This window comes from Leuresthes tenuis, unplaced genomic scaffold (genome assembly GCF_036924035.1).
Source record: "Leuresthes tenuis unplaced genomic scaffold, fLeuTen1.0.hap1 SCAF_11, whole genome shotgun sequence".
Lineage (NCBI taxonomy): Eukaryota > Metazoa > Chordata > Actinopteri > Atheriniformes > Atherinopsidae > Leuresthes > Leuresthes tenuis.
In genome coordinates, this window is record NW_027325365.1 from 24,130,652 (window position 1) to 24,155,213 (window position 24,562).

Sequence of the window (24,562 nt, forward strand, 5' to 3'; positions counted from 1 at the left end):
CGCCTGTTCTTTATTTGTTGAGAGAATCTATTTCCATACACCGTAACTTTATGTACAACTCTCTGCGTTTTACTATTTATGCTCTGCATGTCCCTGACTGTGCATCTGCACAGTTACAGTAATAAATGTAGAAACAATGAACACGTCCCTGAGCATTTGTTGACTTCTGCACTATAAATAAGTCAATTGCTCAGAGGTGTGGAATTCATAGCTCTGTGTGAGATAAACGGGGAAATCCATGGACATTTCTCACTTTAATTCAGACGAAAACATAGCCATCATTATTGTGTGGCATTCACTCAAATAAAGAGAGTTTTTCTCTAATATCGGGTTAAACTTACATACACTACTCCCTTTTTCCATGTTCAATTAACACTTTTCTTTGGGTTTGGGATTTAACATAATTTTTACACCAAAAATAATATATATTTTTTTAATTCTGTAAGAGTTTCTAAAACAAGCTGATTAAACGATTTTTCTTAGCCAGGAGCAGCATGTTGACCTTCCACAATCTGAAAGCTTCAGTGTATTCAGAATCAGTGCAGTATAGAACTACATCCAAGGGCACAAGCCTGTAACTACAACAGCATGACATTACACTGGCTCCTACAAGTTCTAATAAGCAAGGCTTTCTGACGCAATTAGTCTTGTTCGTTTTTATGAACTAGGTATTTATTCATCAGGTTCTCAGAGGCCAAAGGTACCAGAAACAGACCAGCAGCCTGAAATTTAATCTAACCACTTTACAGCAGCAGACAGCGACAAATATGACTGTTCATTCTAAGATGTGTGTTCAATGGGCTGATGATGATGTCATCTCCATTCACGACCAAAATATGATGGGAATCTTGGGCTCTTTTACTGCCCCGCTAAGTTAAGGCAGTTGCTGTTTTCTTTTTGTCTGCCCTTTTGGTGCTGAAAGTAGTACAATGATTTGATTACTGAATACAGATGTGTGGAATCTGGAGTGATGAGAGCTCTGAGGCTGAGAACCTATTACAGCAGCTTTAAAATGTCCCTTCACTGGCTGTTCAGGCTGCTAAGAAAGTTAGCTATGTGTAAACTGTTTTGGCTGCAAGCTCAGCAAAGTCCCAAACAACCATTTTTTAACCACGGCAGAAGGATTTAAGTACGTCTTGACAAGCATTCGCCAATAAATCAGCACAGCTGGTGCTAAATTGCACTGGCTTATCTTCCTCAGAGATGCTTAATGTAACAAATTACTATGCAAATAGCACATGACATCATCTGGTACCTTCAAGCAACTCTGATAGATGGTTGCCCTGAAACATCTGTGACAGCTGGAGCAATATTAAGTTTAACCATACCAGATCTAAACTTGTTCTCTAAAACATCCCATACCATCACAGGTAGTGATTGCACCATTTGCACTTCTCTAAACATGTAATTTAGTAAGAAATATTCTGTACAGAAATCATCCAGTCCAGCACGGGTGGGAGCAAAACATTTTAAAAGCATGTCTAATTTGTCTGTAGTTGAGCAGTTTCACCCGTGTCCGTGAGCTTGTCCGTCCATCGCTACACATTAGAGAACAATTCATATTCAAGCTCCCGTTGAAACATAAAGAACATTGTCAGAAAGAATTTTAGCGGGGAAAAAAGCACACTGTGGAATGTCCATCAAAAGTCAGCTGAGCCTGCTTCTGCGGCTGACATCCATTTTCATAGATGCACCTCAGCGTGTTCCTTTTATCAAGCGCATGTGTAACATAAAGGCAGAATCTTTTCATCCAAAAAAGGCATAAATGAAGGCTTTCTCTGAGAGCAGAATTGATTTGGTTTGTGTTAGCCTCACAGTGATTACTGACTGGAGGTCTTAGTCTACCCTGCTTCTTATTTACCGCTACATTAGTGGCGAGGCGCCGTGTGTTCCTCCACACGCGCCTGACGGAAAAGACCGCAGCAGGCCTCCAAATCAGTGTGAAATTACATCAGCTCTATACTTTGAACCACATGTAAATTAAACTTGTCACAGTGCTGTTGCAAATGTCACCTGTCACCTCTGTGTTTACCTTCTTGCCGGATTGCTCGCAGGGCTTCACAAATATACATGCGTATCCACTTGACTTGGATGTTGTTTACCTGAATGAGACGGCAAGCAGCAGAATGCCACTGAAAGCACAGTGACCCCACGTTTCAGTGAAGTGTTCCTCTGCTGGCTTTTCCTCATTGCGGACACAAGTTTAGTCACTTTTTACCGCATTTTTGTACAAACATTCTGAACCTTACAGTCAAAGACAATACAATTGAGTTTTTTCCTTATAGGACTGAATGTATGTCTTACACTGAGAATAGGTCGCATGGTGCCTGTGAGCGGTGACAAAAACACCTTTTATCATCTGACTTAGTCGCAGATCGACAGAAACATTTGGGATTTTGGCTCATTGTTTGTAGATCTAAATTTTTTTTGTTCAGACTCATTTGCTCACACTGACAAAAATATAGAAATGGCCAAACAAGCACCAAACAATAGACCAAAAGAGTTACCATGGCAACTAGCTGATTATTCATCGGCAAAACCCTGTTTTGCGAAAAAGGAAGATAAACCCTCTTAGTTTTAAGGTTATACGTATCAGAATAAAATAGAACGCTGCACGGTCGTAATGGAACTTATAATGAGGTAAATACCGCCTGGAATGAACACCAACGTGTGACACGCTACACTTTTTGTTGTTAGCTATAGAAAAAAAAGAAAAAAAGGAAACCAAAATGCAGAAGTAATGTGTAAACTCCACGTATGAGATCATTGTGGAGGAATTTTAGCCCAGTCTTCTTTACAGCGTTGCTTCAGTTATGTGAGTTCAGCAGACATTCGTTAAATAAACGTCTCTTTAACATCCCACCACAGCATTTCAGTCAGGTCCAGGTCTGGACTTTGACCGGGTCATTGCGCCACCTTGATTCTGTTGTCGATTTGGATCATTGTCCTGTTGATGAGCCAGTTTCAGCCAAGCTTTAGCTGTCAGACAGCCTCACGTTTGACTCTTTGTTATACAGAGCTCTTATTGGCTTTTTTCCCACCCAGTTTCTCTGAGCATTGTGCAGTCTGACTTTGAGGTGAGCTTGCTTGGTGAACTGATGATCAGTTAATAAAGTGCATTTGATTAGCAGCACCTGGCTGCTGCTTACCCTCTTAATACCCATGAAAGCACTGATAGTGGAGTTAGTTCTTCACACTTTTAATTCATTCATCAAACAAGTAATATGCTGTTGTTGAAAATACTTTATTTCCTAATAGTGAGTTTACCTAAATTATTCTAAATCATGAAAAACTTTACAACTGAAAGAATGCACACCCTTTCCACATGACTGCATGTTCCTCTGAGGTCAGTGGAGACGGGGTACAGGTGAGTAGATATGGGAGAAACTTTAAGTTTTTTTCTAATTTTGACTAGACGCATTTGGCGGCTTGTTTCTGCACTCAGCCCACAGTGGAAATCACTAAACATAATGAACTGAATTGATTCGAAGTCAAATCATGCAGTGCCTCTCTGAGCTGCTGACAACTGAATGTCTGAGAGTGTGTGTGTGTGTGTGTGTGTGTTTGGGCGCTGAAGTGGATTTAGGCCTACTGTAACTGTTAGGAAACAATCAATAGTGTTATCAGTCCTTCCCTCTTCCTCTCTCGATCTACTTTACACACACACACACACACGGGAATAAAGGACTAATCAATAACTCTATAGTGCTAACAGAAAGCTTCCACAGCGGTTTAAAGGCTTATTGCTCATGCACGGACACGCACAACACGGACGACACATGTAGCAACAGAACTATTAGCCACATAGTGAGTATTTTCAACACATCCATGGCGCCTTACCTAATTTCAAAACCATTACACGATAAATCGATCCCGTATACGGGCTCTTTGACTGGTTTTACATTCATGTGTGTGTTAGAACTGCTCTGGTTACAGGACAGCTGAAGTCTTAGTTAACCATTTACAGATTGAAAGGTGTAAAGAGGACATCTTTACTCTTGCTTGTGAATGTGTACGTTGAAGCCTTTCATTTGCTTTCTGGTTCGATCCTATGTTACGCTGCTGTTTGAGCTGCAGAACGCAACCAAGAACTCATCAAACCAGAGCAAACACAGCCATAACAAGGTGCTGTAATCAGTCAGTCATTGTCTCTCTCAATCCCCTTCTTCCTTTTCTCTCCCCCACAACCATAATTCTCATCTTCTCCCCTCACCTCCCCCTCCATCTGACGCGAGTTTACACTTTCCTTCCAATAAACTCTCATCAGAGTGAACATGAGAGGAGTGAAAACTAAACGGTAAGCAGGCAATAAAGGCGCATCCGTGGACGTGTGGGTGAAAACAAAGTGGAAGAAAGCACTTGTGGCTATGGATGCACTTGTTCTCACTCGCAGCCTCCGTAACAGAGTGTTGAAAGTGAAGTATATTTTGATTCCCTCCTTCTCTCCACTGTCTCCCATGCTTTCTCCTTCTTAGTGCCATATGCTCAAAGCTCCATCTCGGGCTCATTTGCAGAGCTACACACACACACACACACACACACAAACATTCGCACAAATCAGCTTTATCAAAGCACAGGAACAGCTGGTTTGCTCGATATGGATGACTACTCGCCTGTCAACTAGTCTCATGCCAAACACACACACACACACTCTGACATACAGACACATCATCATCAAAACTGGCGTCTCCTGCTGTTTCAAGAAGGAGAGTGAGTGAGAGAAACAAAGATAGATAGATAGACAATACAGGGAACTGGGATCAAAAAACACAAACAAGCAGTCAGACTTGTGACATCAGAAGCAAAATGACAGTATGTGTCACTGTTAACCATCTCAACCAGATGCTCATGAATAATGTTAAGTGTTAAGTTGGTTGGTGTCTGTTTCATCATGTATTACATCTGCATGCTGAAATTAATTATCAGTCATAGGCTACTTTTTTTGCTCTTTAATTCAAATAGAATTTTGGCTGTCGAACACAAACAGATTGGAAATGAGCGCTGAATGGGAATGTCTGAATGACATATCTATGAAGTGACTAACAAGCTGTTTACGTTCAAGTCAAGCGAGCCCTTAAAGAGGCCCCTACTGTTTGCTCCCTTTTGAGAGCGATTGGTTTCTATGTGAACATGGGATTAAAATAGGTGTCAGCAAAAATCAAACAAAAACGAAACATCAAAGAAAAAAGGCAGACGTCATGTTTGCAGTGCACTTACTGAACCTTTTTCCTCACTTAGTAATGAGCTTGAGTGACAGCGCAGATGTGGTTCAGTGCAGTTGTTGGGGTCAGGTTTTTTGTTTTTTTTCCAACTCCATTCATCCAAGGCCCCAAAAACATGCGTTAATCAGCCACCAACATCTACAGACAAGCCAATTAACCAATTTTGTACCAGCCAGATGCGTGCGGTCAGTTCAGGTTACTTTTGTCGCACCTACCAGCAGCTCCGCTCCCCAGTTTCACCGAACAAGCTGTGCAAACTTCCTCCGTCATCAGGCTTCCCCTGAAGTGCTTTGTTTTAGAGGCGCTGCACTAAAGCCTGGTGTCAGGGTCTGACTGAAAGATCAAATATCAAAAAGTCTCTCTGATCTCATCCTCTTGCTCTTCAACAATCGCATGTTGCTTGTTAGTTTGACAGGAAAAAGCACCATGGTGATAAACTGCATCAACCTCAAACAGTAATATACGCTTAACTGACCACTTCACTTAATTATAATAAGAAAATCAGACGTTAAAATTATGTTTTTTACATGGTGGCAAATTTCTTCATTTTAAGTTCACTGTGCTCGAATATAACCTGTCTAACCAGCATGACCGTCAATCTGAATAAACATTCTTTATTGAAAATGTGAAAGATGTGATACTCTTTGAGGAAGAAAGCCCATAAGCTCCTTGAGCCTTTTTGAAAGAATCGTCTTCAAATCCACACAAGTGATCAAATTCATTGCTTATAGACCAAAACCAATTTTCTGCTTACTGCTCATTTTCAACCCTCAAACACACATCCTGGATAACCCACTGTGTAATCATTGATGGTTCTTTGAAAATCAATCTGCCATTAACCCGAGTTGGTGCAAGTGCCCTTTATCTCCTTGATCAAAAAGGACAAAAATGGCAGGAGATGGAAGAGTTAATGCCCGTTGCTACTGCTTTGGCTGCCCTCACTTTATTGGCTGTGACTAACAAACAGGTACTATTCTGTTCCTTCATCTAAGTGACACACCATTAAAAAAGATAACAATTTACCACAGAAGCAGTGCAATTATAGTTCCAAGCACTGTATCCCAAATGTGACCACTTTTCCACTCAGTCAAACAGCAGATTAACATGTAAGCATTTCCAAGGAATTTCAGCACCTGTAAGAACTTTTTCACTTAAGTTTTCCCACCCCGGGCCAACAGAATGCACATCCAGTGCAATCTCACCAAAAAGAGTGTCACAGGAACGTCTGTCTACATGTCCAATACACAGTCCAGGCTTTAAAATGTGAATGTACACCATTGTGTTACGTTAACCCTAACCACATACTTTTAACTCCCATCAGTAACTATTAGTGGTTGGAAGCGATGTAGATACTCAAGGCATCTTGGAAGGGTCATCGGTAGAGTGTCAGGGGCTGTATCGCAGTAGAAAACTGAGGGGGGAAAATGTAGCTATTGTACGATTTTTGAGCCTTTATGTTGAAATGTTGACCTGTTTTTCCGTGGATCTGTAAAGACATCGATTTGACATGCCAGCATTGGACAGGGACACCATAAACAGCAGCGCTGGGTTACAATTAGTTAGAAGTCAAGCTAAGCTTTGGTCTAATTCAACGCCAACTCAATCACAGAATCCCACTTTACACGTTTTATTTGTCCATCTTTCTTAACCTTAATAGATCAATCTATATTATTTAATCTGACATTATGGATAAATCCCAAATATTCAAGTTTTTGGGAGGATTATTGATCACGTTACAGCCATTTTTTTACAGAGGGTAATTCAGATCTACAGTTTTTGTGGGTTTGAAGTGGCTTCTTAGAAAATTTGGGGACAAATATAGACTTGATCTACAGGCTCTGTTAAAGTCGGCACATTCTATGCAGATAAACTCTCTAAAAATCGAACGTATCACAACGTATCTCAAATGTCGTCGCTGTAAGAGAAATTTTGCGCGCAAAAAATATCAATAAACGCTTTGTAAAATAAAAAGATTGTTTTAAAATGTTGGGATTACTTGATCCCCTTTTTAATTACTTATCATAAGACCTATAATTTTTCAATTATTTGATAAATCGTAGATAAGAAGTAACAGTGCTCGTCTTACCTCCACCGTATGGTTTAGATTCAGCTTTGGGAGTTTATTCTTCACATTTGCAGAGGTTCCACCAAAAGACTGGCTGTTGTTAAACACCTCTGTGGCCACCAGAGGTGGTTTCAGCTGGGGAGAATCACTAGGTGCTTGGTCCTGGCCATCCATTGGTCGGACATATGCTGTGGGCTTCTGCTGTACAGCAATCGGCTTCCCAGACAGGCTACCGGGTGGGAAGGTGGGTGTAGTCAGCCCGGATGTGGGGGTTGTTAGACCAGGAGTCGGAGTTGTCAGAACCGATGTCGAAGCCAGCGGAGAGGAGGTTGAAGACAGGTGAGAAACCGTTTCATTTTCAAACGGGGAGGATTTAAAAAGTCCGCCATTTTCTGTGTTAGTGGAAGACTTAAAGTGACATCCATCTATGGCTGAGGATCGAAAATTGCCACCATCTGGAAAAGAGAGGGAAAAAATAAGACCTAAAATCTGAAACCACCAAAAATCCCTTTAAAAAGAGACAGCTCTAATGTTTGTGCTCTAAGCAAAATATGAGGTTTTTGTTGGTATGAAAGATAACAAGCTAATTATGTTCAACATTGGACTGAGCTAAGCTAGCTCTTTCCCCTGTTTACAGGTTTTAGGCTTAATTTATCTAATGTACTCATCAAATGATTAGATTTCTCAAATGTCAAACTATTCTTTTAAGGCCTCTTAATGTAGAACTTACCTGGGAGGGGATGGGTTTTAGATGCATGAGATGAGTGTCTTCTAGAGGAAGAGGAGGAGGAGGAGGATGATGAGGAGGAAGCTGGACTAGAATCTTCTTTCAGACCAAGTTCATCTTTAAATGAGCTAAACAGTTCATCGTGCTTTTGCATTTGCTGTTCTTCTAATAAGGTCATTTTCCCCCTGCTGCCTGCTGCTCCTGCTGCGACTTGCCCCTGCCCCAGAACGAGGCCAGTGACTTGGGTGCTCTGTCCATGGCCTCCCCTTGACCAGTCCATGGAGTTTCGTGACTTTTTGGAATTCTGATGTGGGGCCGTTGCTGAGCTGGTTGTCGATGTGGTCCCAGCCGGCGGTTGCATTGAAGCAGAGGATGAAGACGGTGCACTTCCCATCCTCTTCTCCCCACTTCCCTCTGCTCCTCCTCCTCCGCCCATTCCTCCTCTCAGGGCCTCGTTGAAAACCTGGGACTCTATGTTGGTTCTATCGGTGGCTGAAGAGCTCGGTGTTTGCTGCAGGTTGTTGTTTGCAGCGCTGCCTTTGGGAATCCCCACCAAGTGGCTCTGGTTGGAGTGGCTGGTCAGCAGGTCTTTCATTTCTTCATAGGATCCCAGTGTGTTCTGGACGCGACTGGCCAACGCATCACCTTTATTAGTCTGACCAGAGAAAGAAAGTAGAAAAAGAAGGGAGGGAGACACAGAAGCACATTAATTAAGTTGCCCATTTTTCACTTTCACCCAGACTTGATGAAAAGCCCTCTTTATTCATATGGAATGGAATAGTGAGAGATGGATAGGGTGACCACTGACCAGACATCAGATGGGATGATTAATTAAATACACGCCATCTTTAAGAGGGTCTGGTCCAGGCTGAAGCAGTAAAATTAATGGGGCAGGAATCATTATTAGCCTGACCCCAGATTCTCAGCCAATCATTACTTGGAGGACAGGACAGGCTCTACTTATGTGATGGTATAGCACCTCACCTGCTACATGGTAATGCTGAGCTGTTCCTCAAAATAGCTCAAGGGAAACTTTTATGTCAGTGAATGATGAATTCCACGATATGATCATTAGACATTTTTTAAAGAACATGGGCAATCAGCAGTGGTTGCAGATATTCTATATTTTACAAGCTTCTTACAAAAAGTCATGAAAGGAGAGGAAACAAAGAACAGTGGAGTTCTTTTCAGCCTGAACAACAAACAGTGAAGCAAGAATTAATCATCAGCCAAGACTCAATTATAAACGATCTACAGTATATAATTCAAGCCTGACATTTCATCATGAATTGCAGACAAATGATGCACAATGGAAACAGCAATTGAGATCAATAATTTATTATACGTCTGTTTAGTTGTTTGTTTAAATGATTTTCTCACCCACAAAGTTAAACTCGTTGGCAGCCTGTGTGACCAATAACCTCTACGTGGAGTAATAGTGTTAAACAAATGTACGGTAGGTTTGAAGGTTAAAATAGAAGGAAGAGCTTTGTCAAGACAAGTTAAAAGCACATTTGTTTGGATTGTATATGATTTTAAAAGGGATGGAAAGATAGCTCAGTTTAGGTAATATTTCTGTAAAAAGCAACAAATTTATTTAATAGGAATTAACTAAATAATGAACAGATCTACTTGGGAGTGTTGCTTTTTTAAAACTATGTGCATTTTCACAGTAATTGTGAGTAAAAAAAAAATCTCAAATCTAGTCCTTCAGCGGTTCAGGTCGAAATAAAGAAATATGAATTAATATCGTGGTTGAATCTTATCGACAAAAAAAAGGCATCCTGTTTAATGTGCTGCTGTTCCTCCTGGCTAGTTTGCATATGTCAGACAGAGGAGACTCAGCCTGGCATCAATGTGTGCTTACACACTCAGTGTCACAGAATCAGCTGAGTGTCAACAGCCTTGTTGATTAGAGTGGCAAGTTCTGCAACGCCAGCCAGCACATAGGCTGTTTCACCTCTGTTTCAACCTCCCTCACCAATATAGGGTGAATAAACTCAGACCCCACATGCAGCCTCTGTACTTTCACCCATGACACCAATGCGAAACAGAGGGACATCAAACGTGGCTTCAAAGGCATATGCGGAAAGCCCTAAAGATTCATTTGTCCTTTATTTATCTCTAAAGTTCTGTAATCCTGGCTATGTATCTGTGCTTTTTGTTTTTCTCTCTGCAAACAGCTTTAGTCAATGACCAAATAACCATCTCATAACATGCAGCGATCCGTTGAGATGTATCATTGTTGAGGAGGGAGTTGTGTGTGTGTTAAACACTTCACAACTTTGACAATGATTTTGGCACTACCCTAGCATGTGCTCTAATAGAGGGTCATTTAAGCACAATTTGAGGATAATATTATTGTAATGCCTTTTTTTTCTAATATAATTAGAATGGTTTGACATGGGTTTATTAACCTGGTGGAACTAAAATCCATGTGTTTGTTCCATTTTGTTTGTCCATTTGGTTTGTTCCATGCTCTGCAGAGAGAACTTCAGGTAAAAAATGGGAATTGTTAAACATGCTCCCACCAAAATTCTAGCCTTCATGTTTAGCAGGCATAATGCTTTCCATATTAGTTTAGTGGCATAAACCATTAGAAACCAAGCAGACAAACTGAGACTAATGGGAACATCTATAGTATTTTGATTTTGGTTGTAAAGGAAAGTAATAGATTAAAAATTTGTCCTGATGGTGGCGCTGGATAAAAAAATAAATTGGTCACCATAGTCATTAGGATTAATTTTGTAGGCACCATGAATGTCCTACCGACTTTTAATGGAAATACATTAGTCGGTTTTCCATTCAGTAGCAAAGCAAATCTGAAGTGATCTTTTAAAATTCTATTTTGAAAAGAAATGTCTATCAGACAAGGTTCCATTAAGGGGGTTTAAGTGCATAAACTAGACTGCGCAGCGTAGCAAGAGGGTACATTCTACATTCCTCATGGCTTTAATTCAGTTAAAGAAGTATTTGTCCTGGCTGGAAGAAAAATCTCCAGGAAGGAACTGCAGCAGACACCCACAACAAGAAAGAGAAGAGAGCTCCTTTATAAGTACTTCTCTCATCTCTTGGAATATCTGGGATATTTGATCATATCTGAGTAAATGCCAATCAGTCATATGAGTTTATCTTTTACCAACTCAGACTGGAAACAGCTGGTGAGGCATGTCATGTTTCCATTTCCCCCAATGTGCATCAATTCTTCCTCATAAAAAGGCTGATAATTGTTTGGAGCTTTCACACCAAACATGCTCCCACTAGCACAGACTGATCACGTTTCTGTTATGACATTCTATTAGTTTCTGCAAAACCAGAAGGAGTAAGAATTATGAGCAACAGCATTAAGAGCTTTCTGTCAGTAAACACAGACCCCAAAACACCTGTAAGTTCAAGAAATCCAATTTGAATTGATTATTTGCTAACCGTAGCATCTCTTGTGTTGTGTCCTGCCACCTGCATGCTCTTCCAGTTGCCCCCCCTCACTAAATCAGAGCATTTCCAATGGTAATAATGGGTCCATTAACGTGCTACAGTGTATTATACTTGAATGAAACGGCTGATTCTCCAGACAACATCTGGAGATCAATGAATTCCACTTCAAGCTGCTCACTTCTAAGCTCTGATGAGAAAAATTACAGATCCAAAAAGATGTTTCATAAATGACATTAAATTGTTTAAATTTTTTACTTAACGGATAGGAAACACGAGAGAGCCTCCACAATGGTTACAAACCATAGAATAAGTCTGACAATATAATTTGTTTAAGAAAAATAATCAGTAAACCTGTACAGAAACCTAAGCAACTGGGAGCAACATAACTCCTCTGCCGTGCCCCTACACATGTTACTGTATCCTTCATTTTCTACTAATAAAGCAGAAAAAAAACTACGTAGAAATGAAACAGGGCAAATAATCAAGCCATACTCACAACATAAGCATATAAAAAAGGACAGAATAGCATTCAAATAATCTTAACAGAAGTCATTTCTGTGTATACACACACACACAAACACTACACACCATGGTGAGCCTAAGTTAGCAGTGAATAAATTATCCCATCTCTTCTCCATCTCGGGCTCATGAATAAAAGATCTGGTGGCTGAAGAGGAACAGAAAACACATTTACAGAGAAGTAAAATGGAAAACAGAGAAGAAAGAGAGGATGAATACCTGTGTGTGTGTGTGAGAGAGTATGTGGGTGTGTGTGTATGTGTGTGAGTATGTGGGTGTGTGTGTGTATGTGTGTGAATAGATCATCCCAAATAGCTGCTAACGCTCCTTAACAGGATTAGAAGAGGGATTAGCTAATAGCTGACAGAGAGAATGAATACTGGAGAAAGGGAGAAAGACAGAAGCAGAGTGACGAATATGTGATAGATAAATAGATACAGAGTGAAAAAGACAAACTGATGATGGAAAATGATGACAAAAAATACAGTAGCACAGAGACCAGAAACCATTTCAGCTCTATAAATCCGATATGCGTTCATTTACAAAAAAGGCTGATGTAGATCTCTTCAAAAGCATTTCGGTACGCTCAGGCGCAAACCCAGAAGAAGTGCATTGATCTTGTATAGGCATTGCTAAAGTCACAGAATTGATAAAGTAAAGTGAGCATAAAAATAAATAGATCTCTTGTCTGGCAAATAAATCAGCAAGAGAAAATAGCAAGGAATGCCAAAGCCATTTTTCAAGTTTAGAAGCAGTGAGAGATAAAGTGGATGGAGAATGAAGATTAGTTGAAAAGAGCTAGTATATAAATATATAGATACTATTATTGTAAAATTTGAACAGATGTGGGTTTTTGACAAGTAAAATTAGATTTGTCACTATGCTAACTGGGCTAATGGGCTAATAACTGAACTAGGAAGTTTTCATCTAATATGTCAGTGATGATGATTGCACTTATGTCTCTTTTATGAGATGATGCTACCTTACCCAAAGATTTCTCACATATCTTTGTCTCACTACAAATTAAAGCACCTCTTAGATGTGCGACTTTTTTATTCACTTTGCAACAACGGAATATGTTAGCTTCATACCTGGTAAAATGAGCAGGGAGGGGAATCTGATTAGTTTAGACCAAGTAACATTATGCATCACTGACAACACTCACATTAATCAACAGGAGGGAGTAATTTCACATATGATCTTGTCAGAGGAATCCAACAATCTGTGTCATTAAGAAAGAAAATGACAGCATAGTTCAGTGTTTGTGTTTTTCAAAGAATCAAAGACGATAAGCATATGAATCTATGCTAAATGTCATCTCCTCTCTTCTTTATGTCTGACTCACTGCACAGGAAACCCAAGTGAAGGGAAACATAACATTTAACCAAAGGCTGACAACAAGCACACTGACCTTCATGACTTTGAAGCCAATAAGGGACCTCTATCACACCACTAATTCAGAAGCTATATTGTCAACTGCCTCCCTTTTTACGCTGATTAGTTTTACATTAATTGTAAGTCGCTTTGGATAAAAGTGTCTGCTAAATGCATAAACATAAACATGAACATTACCACAACATGCTTGTTAGGCTAAAATTAATAGTCAGGGGAACGTTATGTGTTGAAGTAAGAAAACTAAGTTAATACATTCAACCTTTCTTGATTTATCGTCCAAACTTGCATAAATGAATAAATACTGCCCGTGTACTGTGCCTGTCAAAGGTATGTCTGAATTAAAATGGTTGTAAAAGTGACTAATGTCTGACTGTAGACACTTTCCATATCTATATTTTTGTTTTTTTAAATGGAGCAAAGTTCACACTTCTAACAAATTCACAGAATATCAAATGTTATACTTCAAAAGGATGTGGGGTAGAGCTACAGCTTCTGGAGCCCCTAAGAGCTGAGGCAACTCACAGTCACCCCACTTTTCTCAGATGATTCCTAGGCTCTACCTAGGAGATCAAAAAATAATAGAAAAAACATCATCGTCTTCTGTTTGAAGAAACAGAAACGTCTAATGAACCTTACCTGACAATTGTTAGAACATAAGTATACACACTTCCTACTTAGAACAAATAAAAGAAAAAAAAAAAGAAAAAAAAAACTTTCTGTGGACACCAACATGCATGATGCTTATTACAGCAAGCATAGTGTCAAAGATCTCTCCCTTTGAGTCAGCCAGCCCACAGTCAGCCTGGGTTTGTCTTTATATATATATATATATATATATATATATATATATATATATACACATAGATACACATCTTGACTTCACCTCAGCACCATTAATTAGTTTGAAACCATTAGTTGGAGCGTAGAGGCACCTAAGATTGGATTAATTATCGGAACAACCTCTCATTTTCTTCCACTGCCCCTGAACCTCAAGCAGTGTCTTGGTGCGAGCCCTCCCGTCCTCGGTGTTCAGATACAGCAGCAGTTAATACACACTCTGTCAAACTTGAAAGCTGGTCTATCCCAAGGTCAATATACTTGGCAGCATAACCAAGTGTTGAAATGCCCGGTGGAAGCAAATGAGAGTTAACAAACCAAAATCAATTCCATACAACGGGACCAAGAGAGTGACCACGGACTTCATGCATGGTTAGTTCACTTTCTGCTGAAGAGGAAACTGAATGCATCTGAAGCACCTCAGAGTATAACAGTACAAAACCTTATGTCTGACGACATTACCCATTCGGCCTCATGGAGAGAGAGCATAAGGAAAAGTGACATATTATTAGCTTCATTGTCCATTAAACAACAACAAATGATACAAAACGCTCGAGTTATTATTTGTTACACGTAATAATTCTCCTGAAGTGATCCCTTACACAAAGCAGAATAAATTTATTTGAGTCTAAATCACAGTGTGTGCTGCTTTAGAGGAGAGTAGCCCATCCTCACTGATTAAGATGTCGTAAAAAATTCCCTCTACTTGCCCAAATGAAATTCTTGAGTCAGGTATGTCCAATTCTCCGCCAGCAGAGATCAGTCAGTGGCATATAAAACTGTCTCCTCAACAGCAATGAGAGAACACTATGTGTGGAGAAAGCAGCACTCTGTGTCAGCTCAGCCAGGTTGTAAAGATGGGTGTGTGGCGCTAACAGATGTTAGCTTGTTTTCAGTCGTTGAATTCAAACAAAAAAGCACTTTCTCTTCAAATTTATGTTCGTGAAACTGATACAAATAAGAATGGTTCACTAAAAATGAATTCATTGCATTTTTTTGGGAAGACTAAATATATGAAGCTGTGACAAGAACTGCCGCGTCAGAGTTAATGTTAGCATGGCTCGCTCCAAAGCAAAACTTTCCAACCCCTCCAAAGCTCTAAACATTGACACATAACATGTCATTTAATTTTATACAAAACACAAACAGAACATGACAAATATATCCTTCACAAACTTTGCCTGAAGTCTTCCTTTTCCAAAGTGTAAGTTATCGTTATGTTTTGTGGGAGAAATGTTGACGAGATGAAGGACCCAAATGACACACGTCAACTAGAATGTTTTTATTTCGAACAAACAAAAAGCGCAGCAAAGCTAGAAATATATGAAAACTAAACTGGAGGGGAAAAAAAACAACAACATGCTGACAGAACTCAAAAACTGACCAGGACTAGAATGGAACAAAAGATTGTAACGGCAAGGACCTGACAGTGACTGTGAGAAAACAGAGAGCTTAAATACCGAGGAGAACTGATTGGTGAACGGTAGCAGCTGAGGAGACTGAACACAGGTGCTGGAGTGGAGCTAATGACCTGAACATGAGGAAACTATGGGGGAGAAATGTGAAACAAGAAACCTACATGACTGAAAACAAGAAAAGACGACAGACTCCAGAAATAATGACAAAGATAAAACATGAGTGTAGACGAGACTTGACAGAATCAATCCTAACAAGGAAAACATGACTAAACAAAGGAAAGAACAAAAAACAAGACAAAACCACAAAATTCACAATCCCTGACAAATACAGTCATTCCATTGGTAACTGTCTCCACTCTTACTTTATATGGTTCTCCGAACAGGTTGAATCCAGTGGAGAACAGGTCTTCATCCTGCTGGACCTCCTGGTTCCTCCTCTCCCACTCTCTCCTCTTCAGGGCACTGCGCTCTGACTCAAGATGACTGGAAAGACACACAGACAAAAGTTTGTTACCCTCTCCTCTAAAGCCAACACACAGCACGCCACAGACGTACTACACTGGTTTTATCGTTGACAACTTATTTTTTGAACTGCATCAACATTGGCTTAAGCTGTGAGGTTAGGTACGTGAAAACAATAAGGTCAGCTAACGTTCAAGGAGAAGGATTCACCTTCCACATAAACAAGAAGGAAAAGGCAAATATGACAAATAAGTTCAATCCTGGCATGAGTCTTAAAGCTTTCTGAAAAAAAAAGAATTCCACAGTAATAAGAACTTTATGTAAATTAAGGTAACAAGCCTCAAAAATATTGTGCTGGAGCAGAGTGAAGTTTAGTTTGTCCACATGTGAATCATCTTTCCATCACTGCCAACTGGAGCTGATAAATGAGTCTGTGACTCCTGCTGAGTCTTTTGACCTGAAAATTTATGCCAGTTGCTGTTCACTCAGATGACAAAGGTCAGATGTTAGTGTGTATTAGTTGGGGTTGTAATCCAGTGTGAAAGGACCCTTAATATCTATTTGAATTTAATGACAAAGCATGACAAAATGAGGTTTTAAGGGATTCAGTTATGTTGCTAACTACTCCAATTAGGAAATAGAATTAATATATATTTTCAAATATATTAAGTGGTATGTTTATGAAAGGAAATAGGGATGACGGCTCATTTAACATTGAAAGTAAAGTCTGAAAAGATAACACACATACTCATAAACTAACAAAGTACAATGTTTCAAAAGTCTGCTCCTGCTACAATATCAGCAGGAGCTAGAAAACCTTTTTACAGGTTTCTTTTAAGGTTCAAGGTTAACATGATGTAACATGTTTTTAACTGGATAGCTTCATTCATAAGTGCATTTTAACAGCTGGGCCCAGTGGGGACTGGATCCAGGCAGTTTTTACGAGATACCGTACCCACTGAACCACTTGAAAGGACATTTATGTCTTGTCACCGTGACTTTGGCTGCATCTCAGTCAAATTTGTTCTTAATCTTCAAACATTCCTGCATTACTGAGAGTAGTCCACTATGATTTTCCTGTCTTGGAAGGAACAATGTTTGATTCTTCTGAATTAGGATACATAAAAATGTAGAATATGAGAGATGAAAACAATGATAGGAATGACTGGAGGCAAGGGAGAATCTTTTCTTTTGGAAAAATTTCCTTACGTAACCAACTATTTTTAGCTGAAAACCCTTTCACTGCACAGTCACATATTCACCCTGCCCTCCTAAATTTTTTCAGTCACCAGCCTCCACGGAGAAGTCTACAAGCTGGCAGCCAAACTCAACTCCCAGAAGAACGAAGTCGTTTGTGAGAGTATGTGTGTGAGTGTGTGTGTGTGTGTGTGTGTGTGTGTGATTGCAGGCAATGCATGAGGCTGTGGCTTGTTGGCCCAGGAAAGGTCATCCTGTTTTATCACATCCACTGCTGAGAGATGAGACGGGCCGGCTAATTAGCGATCAACACAATTAAAAAAGACTTTCTCTTCTTCTCTATTAGACCTTGCCTTCAACATTTAATCTATCAGCAAGATGTGCGTGGGCGGGAGAAAAAAAAAGAAGCAAAGAGAGGAAATAGAGCGAGAGAAAAAAAAACTAGGACCCATGGGAGGGAAAAAGACCCAGTTTCAGGGCAGCAGACAGTTTCTTTAAAAGGAAAGAAAAATAACAGAGTGATGAAAGACAGAGTGAAAGATGGGGAGAGGAAGGTAGAATAAGAAGAAGGATGAAGCTAAAAACAAGAGAGCAGTGGGAATTCCTAACAAAATGATTGACAGGTGAGGTGTTTGTATGAGTTTGTGTGAGTTACAGCACGTAGATGTGATCATTGTGTGTGCTGGGAACGCTGGTTGACATGTGCGTAGTCTGTCAGGGCGGAAAGACAGCTGACAGTGCTGTCACCACAGCAAACACACATGCACCGTATGCACACAGTGCAGCAGTCCCACGTGACGGATCACTGTCTCTTTCTCCGTCTGTCACACGCTAGACATTCACACGGAGGGAATCAGGTCAGGTGAGGTAATTAACACATCCAGGATGTATGTCCCAGTGTGCGGCAGGAACAGGAAATGGCACGTTGTGTTGCATACAGGTTAGCCTGTTATTGAGGCTTGTTCACAGAAGTGAAAATGTTTTTTCTTCACAGTAAGAAAATTGAAAGGAGACTTGTCGCACTAAGCTGGAGATCTGCCAGATGAACAGTTTCACGAGGAGGTGGATATATAAGTTTTAGGTACATTTCCTCTTGATCACGGCCCCAGCTGTGGAGCATAGATGTTAACAAAAATCCATCCACTTTCTATACCCACTTAATCTAATTCAGGGTCGCAGGGGGAGCTGGAGCCTATCTCAGGTATCCTTGAACGTGAAGCAGTTTACACCTTGGACGTGACACCAGTCCATCAGAGGCTGAACACAGAGACAAAGAGCCATGCACACTCACACTCACTTCTGAGGCCAATTTAGAATAACTAAATAAGCTAACCTACGTGATTTTGGATTGTGGCAGGAGCTGAAGTACATGGAGAGAACTCAGGAATGCACGCTAAGAATGTAGCATTTTTTCAATAGATGTGCTGGTATTAATAGCTGCTGTGCAGCGGTTGATGCTCCACTTCCTGAACTCTCATGCTGGTGGCACTTTGGCAGCGGAAGATGGCGAGCTTCTTGATCACTCAGTAGAACGCGACGCGTGGCTCACACACTGTGGACGTGTAGATCCTATTCTCCCGCAGCACTTTTAGAAACTTTGTTTTCTATGAAGTTGCAAAGCTGGTCTTAAGTTGCTGAAGGGTTCTAAAAATCTGCTAAATCTGGGAACAAATCTGCCAAGGTGGCAACACTGCTGGCCTCTACAGCCCATCTGGAACTCAGTAGTAAAATCTCTGGCTACATAATCCTCTTGCCTAACGAGCACCACACACAGTCGTGTTTGTTGTTACAGCTGCATCAATGAAGTCCTCACCTGCAAAAAGTGCATCCTGGCAGGAAAACTAACTTTGTTAGCACCGTTAGACTAATTTTGTGCAGCCTGCCGTGACACAATAATTCTGATTATTGAACATTTTCAAAACAAAGCTTACTTTATGAGGACACGAGTGCAGAAATCCAGAGGAAAAAGTAGGCATTCTGAGCAGTGCTTATAATAATGGTTTATTTATTTTTATCGGTATCTGTACAGCATCTCTGCTCTGTACAGATCTGCAATAGCATTTTTTTAGTAGTGATAAAATGAATGAAGTGAGTGGTGAATGATGAACTTTTAAATTAGAAAAGGACACAATAGTTTATGCATTTAAAGGACCTTCACACGCAAACACATGTATACTGACACACTTTTGAATGGATTGAGTCCCATGCAAACTCCCTTCTTGGCCCCTGAAAACAAACATAATCCAACAAACTCCAGTCAGGATGAAGAAATTTAAAGACTCATCTGTCATCTGGACAGGATAGCTGGTGTTTTGTCAGATGACAGTTTGACGTCAGTGTATGCACTGAGCTCCCCCTTTTTTAAACTGCAATAGGAGACACCAGCGAGATATGCCTGTGCTAACCTTGTAAAGTATCACCACTTGTACCCTCCGTATATGAGGTTAGCTGTCACTGTGGAACTTGAGATTGGACTGAAGACAAGTTTCGGTGCAATCTGTTGGTTTCCTTAGCTAGGATATTATTTTTTTAATTGGCTCCATATGAATTAATTGGATTATGATTACAATGAATTGAATTCCAATTGGCTTGAATTGGACTATATTACTTAAGTGCCTTGAGATCACAATTGTTGTAATCTGGCGCTACATAAATAAAATTTAATTGAATTGAATTGTATTTTTCTGGTTTTGTTTTGCATTTCTCTGTGGCCAGAGGAATTAGCCGGCCTAAGAAGAAAATGCTTAAAGGGGACATGTGGGAAAAAAAATCACAGTTTCTGTGCTTGAGAGCATATCTTTGGTTATCTCTACCTTCTAAAAGTCAGTGACATGACACAACCCCATCACCAATGTTGGATGAACCAGTGTTGTGTCAACACATGACAACAATTTTTAAACCACTAAGCGATTACCAAAGAACTATTCAATGTAAACTTGGCATATCTCAGCATGATGTGCAGTGTGTTCTTAAAAAGTGGAGGAAAAAAGAAGTTACAGGCCTAAGAATCCATCTACAGCAGATGAACAGAATCTGAATGTGATGTCAGCGAGAAAAAAAAGAGCTCCAACACTTTACGTAGGCTACAGCACTTCACTATGTCTGACCTCTAAATGCAACCAGACACTCAATACAAATGAGCAAGATAATAAACGCAGTGCATCGCTGGTGTGCTCAAGCTGCTTCACTGTATCTCAGTGGTTGAATCCTCACGGGAGAAACCTGCCATAAAATGTCATTTGGACAACTTAACAATGTTAGTAACTTAGTCTACACTTGGTGGCTGATCAAAGTGTTTAACATCAGCAGTGTATGTTTTCTACTTCACATCTGAGCAGATTGCTCTGGTTAAAACAAGCTTTGCTGGACAGTTATGTGGTTAATCTGAGCTGATATGACCTCAGCTCACACTTCCCCTGTATCTCAGAGCAGAGTGCAGCTTACTTTGTATTCAATTGATTTTTTTCCCTTTTTTCTTTTTTTGTCATTCATCTTTAACTGACTAGTTAAAGATGAATGACATCATGTTCTCTGGATGTGATGAACTCGGGGATGCAGATTTCCTACGAACACAAACAAAAAAAGAAACCTACCACATGACACAGAAGGTCGTCTGCGACTCCCGTTTTCAACTTTAACAAAGTGAAGGGGTGAGTGTGTCGTTATCTGACGTGCTGAATTAACTTTAAAGCTGTGGGTTTTAAAGTTAGGCCCACTGTCCCAATCCTACGCTATCAAAGTAGTTTTAGCTCCTACATATGAATAAACAGCAAGTAAATAAAAAGATGGTAGTAAAAAAAGCACCTTTTCCAAGGTAATTCCACTGAACTCATCGAATTTACCCCACCTCCCCTCCAGCCACTTAATGAGGAACTTTTCTTGTTTATGTGGAATACATATTTTCACTTAATTTGATGCTGCTGTTAATATTGCTGCAGCTGGTGGACACCTTTTGTTGCACTGGTACAGTAACCAGAACAGGTTCAGGTTAACTCGCACCGCAGGACCCAAAGGATCTGCAGGCAGTTGTTTTAGTGGCACGAGGGGGAAACTGCATTGCATGGGAGGTTTTAATGTTGCGGCTGATAGGTGAACAGTTGGTATTCACAGTCAACGCTATGAGTATCGTACTTGTTAAAAGAACACACACACAAAAACATCTTTCACAAAGTTTCGTGATTCTAGTCCAAATGTAAACTGTGGCGATAAACCTTCCAGTGATGCTTTGTGTCTACAAATGTGACAGATACCAGTTTTGTCCATTTCAGAAAATATGCAGCACGATTTGTTTGTTTCAGTTTCCCTTTGAATTATTCAACATGAACCTAAAATTTGATCCGCTTTAATCATGGTATTCGAATGAAGCTATTTACCAAATGACATGCTGACAAAACAGAGGTGACATCACTAATCTGCTGCTGCTGTTGTCTTCACTGCTGATTGATGACAGTAACCTGCTTTCCAAAGAATGGAATGAGGAAGGAAGCAAAGATATGATGGCTATACAGATGGATTGCTGGGAGATAAATAGCAGTGATGATATTAGCAGTAAGCACAGTGTCAATGTTGATATTTTTTGTCAATGAAAATGAGGGGATGGCAGCTTTCTTTCCTACCGCTATGCTTTCCTTCTGAGTGTGTGTGTGTGTGCCTCCTGAAGTAATGCTGATAGTCAGAAAAAGCTCTGGGAATTTAATCTCAGCAGAGCTATGCTGTGCTCCCCTGATAACTAAATGCACACAGACACACACAGACCAATGTCTCTAACTCAGCCTCATCACTCTGTCATTTCTTTTCACTGCACAGAAATTCACAACTGCTCACTCCCTTCATGAGAAGTGGCCCGTAGAAATGCACTAATCCTGTAGCTCGAAAGGCTGTGGTAGGGAAGCTGCCCAGTTGAAAAAAGCAGATTCCATTCCTTGATTTATGAGGGTTAATCACAGGAGCTATAATGAGGAAACTGACTATTGCATGTAACTGTATGTAGCATCAGAAAACATTTGCCACGATGAGGAGCTGATGGGTTTGATTTTACATCACAGTTATTAAGCTCACATGGCAAAAAAGTGTATCGAATTTGGAATGAACAAAGCTTTTAGGTGTTTTTTTAAATAATTTATGCTCATTGAATAACATGGGACCTTTGCGTTTAATGCCTGTAAAAACTGAACACTACTGGAAACAGTGTTAGAGCAGGTCACTGATTTGAGTCGAACATGTTTTGTCATAAGTAGGAAGGAAGGTTCCAGTCTGCGTATGTCATCAAGAGAGTCTCTGGAGCTGCTTCATTGAAAATCAACTGAAGCCTGACTTTGTGGACTCAAATTGCATTTGTGTCTTATGGGAATAACTGTCAGAGCAGTTCAACGCAACCATTTGGAAATGTACTCCAACTCATCTGGAGCCATCAAGACCTTTAGAGCAAAGCTGTTCGTACACTTTGGTCATCTGCAGTAAGCGTTTCTAAGGGAAGCTTTCCAGATAGAGCCGCGTCATTATACAGTAGTTTATACAGCTTTCCTTGTTAAATGAAAAGTACAGGTGTAATGGAAGGAAATTAATCATTTTTTCATTGTGTTTACATGTGTTGAGTTGCATCTTTCATCTTAGGAAAGGCTCTGAATGTTCCTTACTCCTGACTTCACTGCGGAGAACTTTCATTGGCTGCAAACTGAAGCCAGTAATCCAAAAAAATAGATATTTTGATGCATACAGTGTGCGTTTTAAAACCAGCCATCTTGATTTTAAAAGCTAACCTTGACAAAGTAGTGTGGCCCAGTCAGAGTCACTGAAAGTTTCTCTTCCACAGCAATAAATCTAAGTTTTAATCCTCCACATATTGTGGTTCATCTTTTATTTAATTTTTTTTAAGTGTGACTCTCTCAAGTGCTTTTACACCTGCTGTCCACTCATATTAAAGAGAGGTGTGAACAGGACCCTAACGTGTAACTTGGCTAAAAGTTTTCTTTTGGCTTATGTACAACAGAGCTTTATTCACCCAATAAATAAAACACCATTTAGCAGTGTTTAGACTTCTGTGTACTATATGTGTATATTACCATGAAGGAGGATTAACATTTGCCATAAATGATTAGCTCGTTTACACCAAGCGTCTGAACCAGAAAAGATCTCAAGCCAGTTAAACTCACCACACACTCATCGTCTTTCCAAGACAAGCCAAACCCAACCCTGGAACTTTGAGATTGTTCAGCTTGGCTTTGTGCATAATGTGATGAAAGTGAGAGTTCTTCGAGCAGAAAGTGCAAAATCCCCCTGTCAGTGAACACAATGGAGCTTTGTTCGTGCTCACAACACAGACAAGCACGGTGGTAAACCTGGTGAGAGATTCTGTTTTTATTTGTCTTCAAAGCTGAACCCACACTGATACTGGTGACTACCTCTGCCAGTAATGAAGTCATTATGACAATTTGAGTTAACACAAATCGTCTTCTGAATCCGTTGATTACAGATGACTGAATCATTGCGCCTTTAGCTCAAGTGGTATTTCACAAAAGCCCAACATATTTCTTCACTCTTTTTTATTTAATTTAACCTGAATTTAACCAGTCGGCACAATTAGGAATAAATTCTTGAACGCATTTTTGTGCGTGTGTGTGGGAGACAGCACAGGGATGGGGGGGTAGAACGAGTGTTTTGGAATGACAGGGAGAAGTGAGGGGGATAATGAGGGGAGGAGGAAGAGGTGGAGAGGGGGAAGGAGAGAGGAATAGCTGTCAGCCGGTAGACAAAAGCTTTGTTTGAAGTGTCAGTTCAACGACGAGTTTTGTGTGTGTGCGTGTGTGTTTTCAGGTTTGTGTGCTCATTCAGACGGCATTAGACATCAGAGAATTATCAGCAGGCATTCCTGGATAGACAGAGGAGAAGAAGAAGAAAATCCAGAATGCCATCCATGTGAAAATGTATCGCTTTGAGGTTCCTGTATGTGGATGGAGAGGAAGAAGGAGGATATCAGAAATCCTTGTTTTGTGTACCTGTGTGTGTTTGACATGGGAGCAGGTATCATAATGAAACACTGCCTTCAAACACATTGGTATCTTCTGCTTTTGTTTTTCGTGGACATCACACAAACCGGTATGACAGTGATGGATATGTAATAGACTGAGAGTTGGAACAGAGCAGGAGCAACACAGGACCTTGAAGTTTCATGTTTTTATTTGAATTCATAGTGACACCAACACATAGAAGAGTTCCCTTATCTATGTACACATTTTTTAGCATTTAACTGTTGCCCCGTTTTTGTCACGGTCATCTTGATTTAGTT

General features: G+C 40.2%; 1 protein-coding gene across 3 annotated transcripts in view; it reads right to left on the minus strand.

Moving 5' to 3' along the window:
- The window catches only part of aff2 (AF4/FMR2 family, member 2), a 179,445-nt gene that overhangs the window by 116,033 nt on the left and 38,850 nt on the right, over positions 1 to 24,562 (minus strand). For all 3 annotated transcript variants that reach the window (XM_072396214.1, XM_072396213.1, XM_072396212.1), the window contains exons 2-4: positions 15,981 to 16,101; positions 8,018 to 8,669; positions 7,309 to 7,742 (exon numbers count right to left, since the gene is read on the minus strand). In XM_072396214.1, coding sequence (XP_072252315.1) covers positions 7,309 to 7,742; positions 8,018 to 8,669; positions 15,981 to 16,101 — 1,207 coding nt within the window. The remainder of the gene's footprint in view (positions 1 to 7,308; positions 7,743 to 8,017; positions 8,670 to 15,980; positions 16,102 to 24,562) is intronic.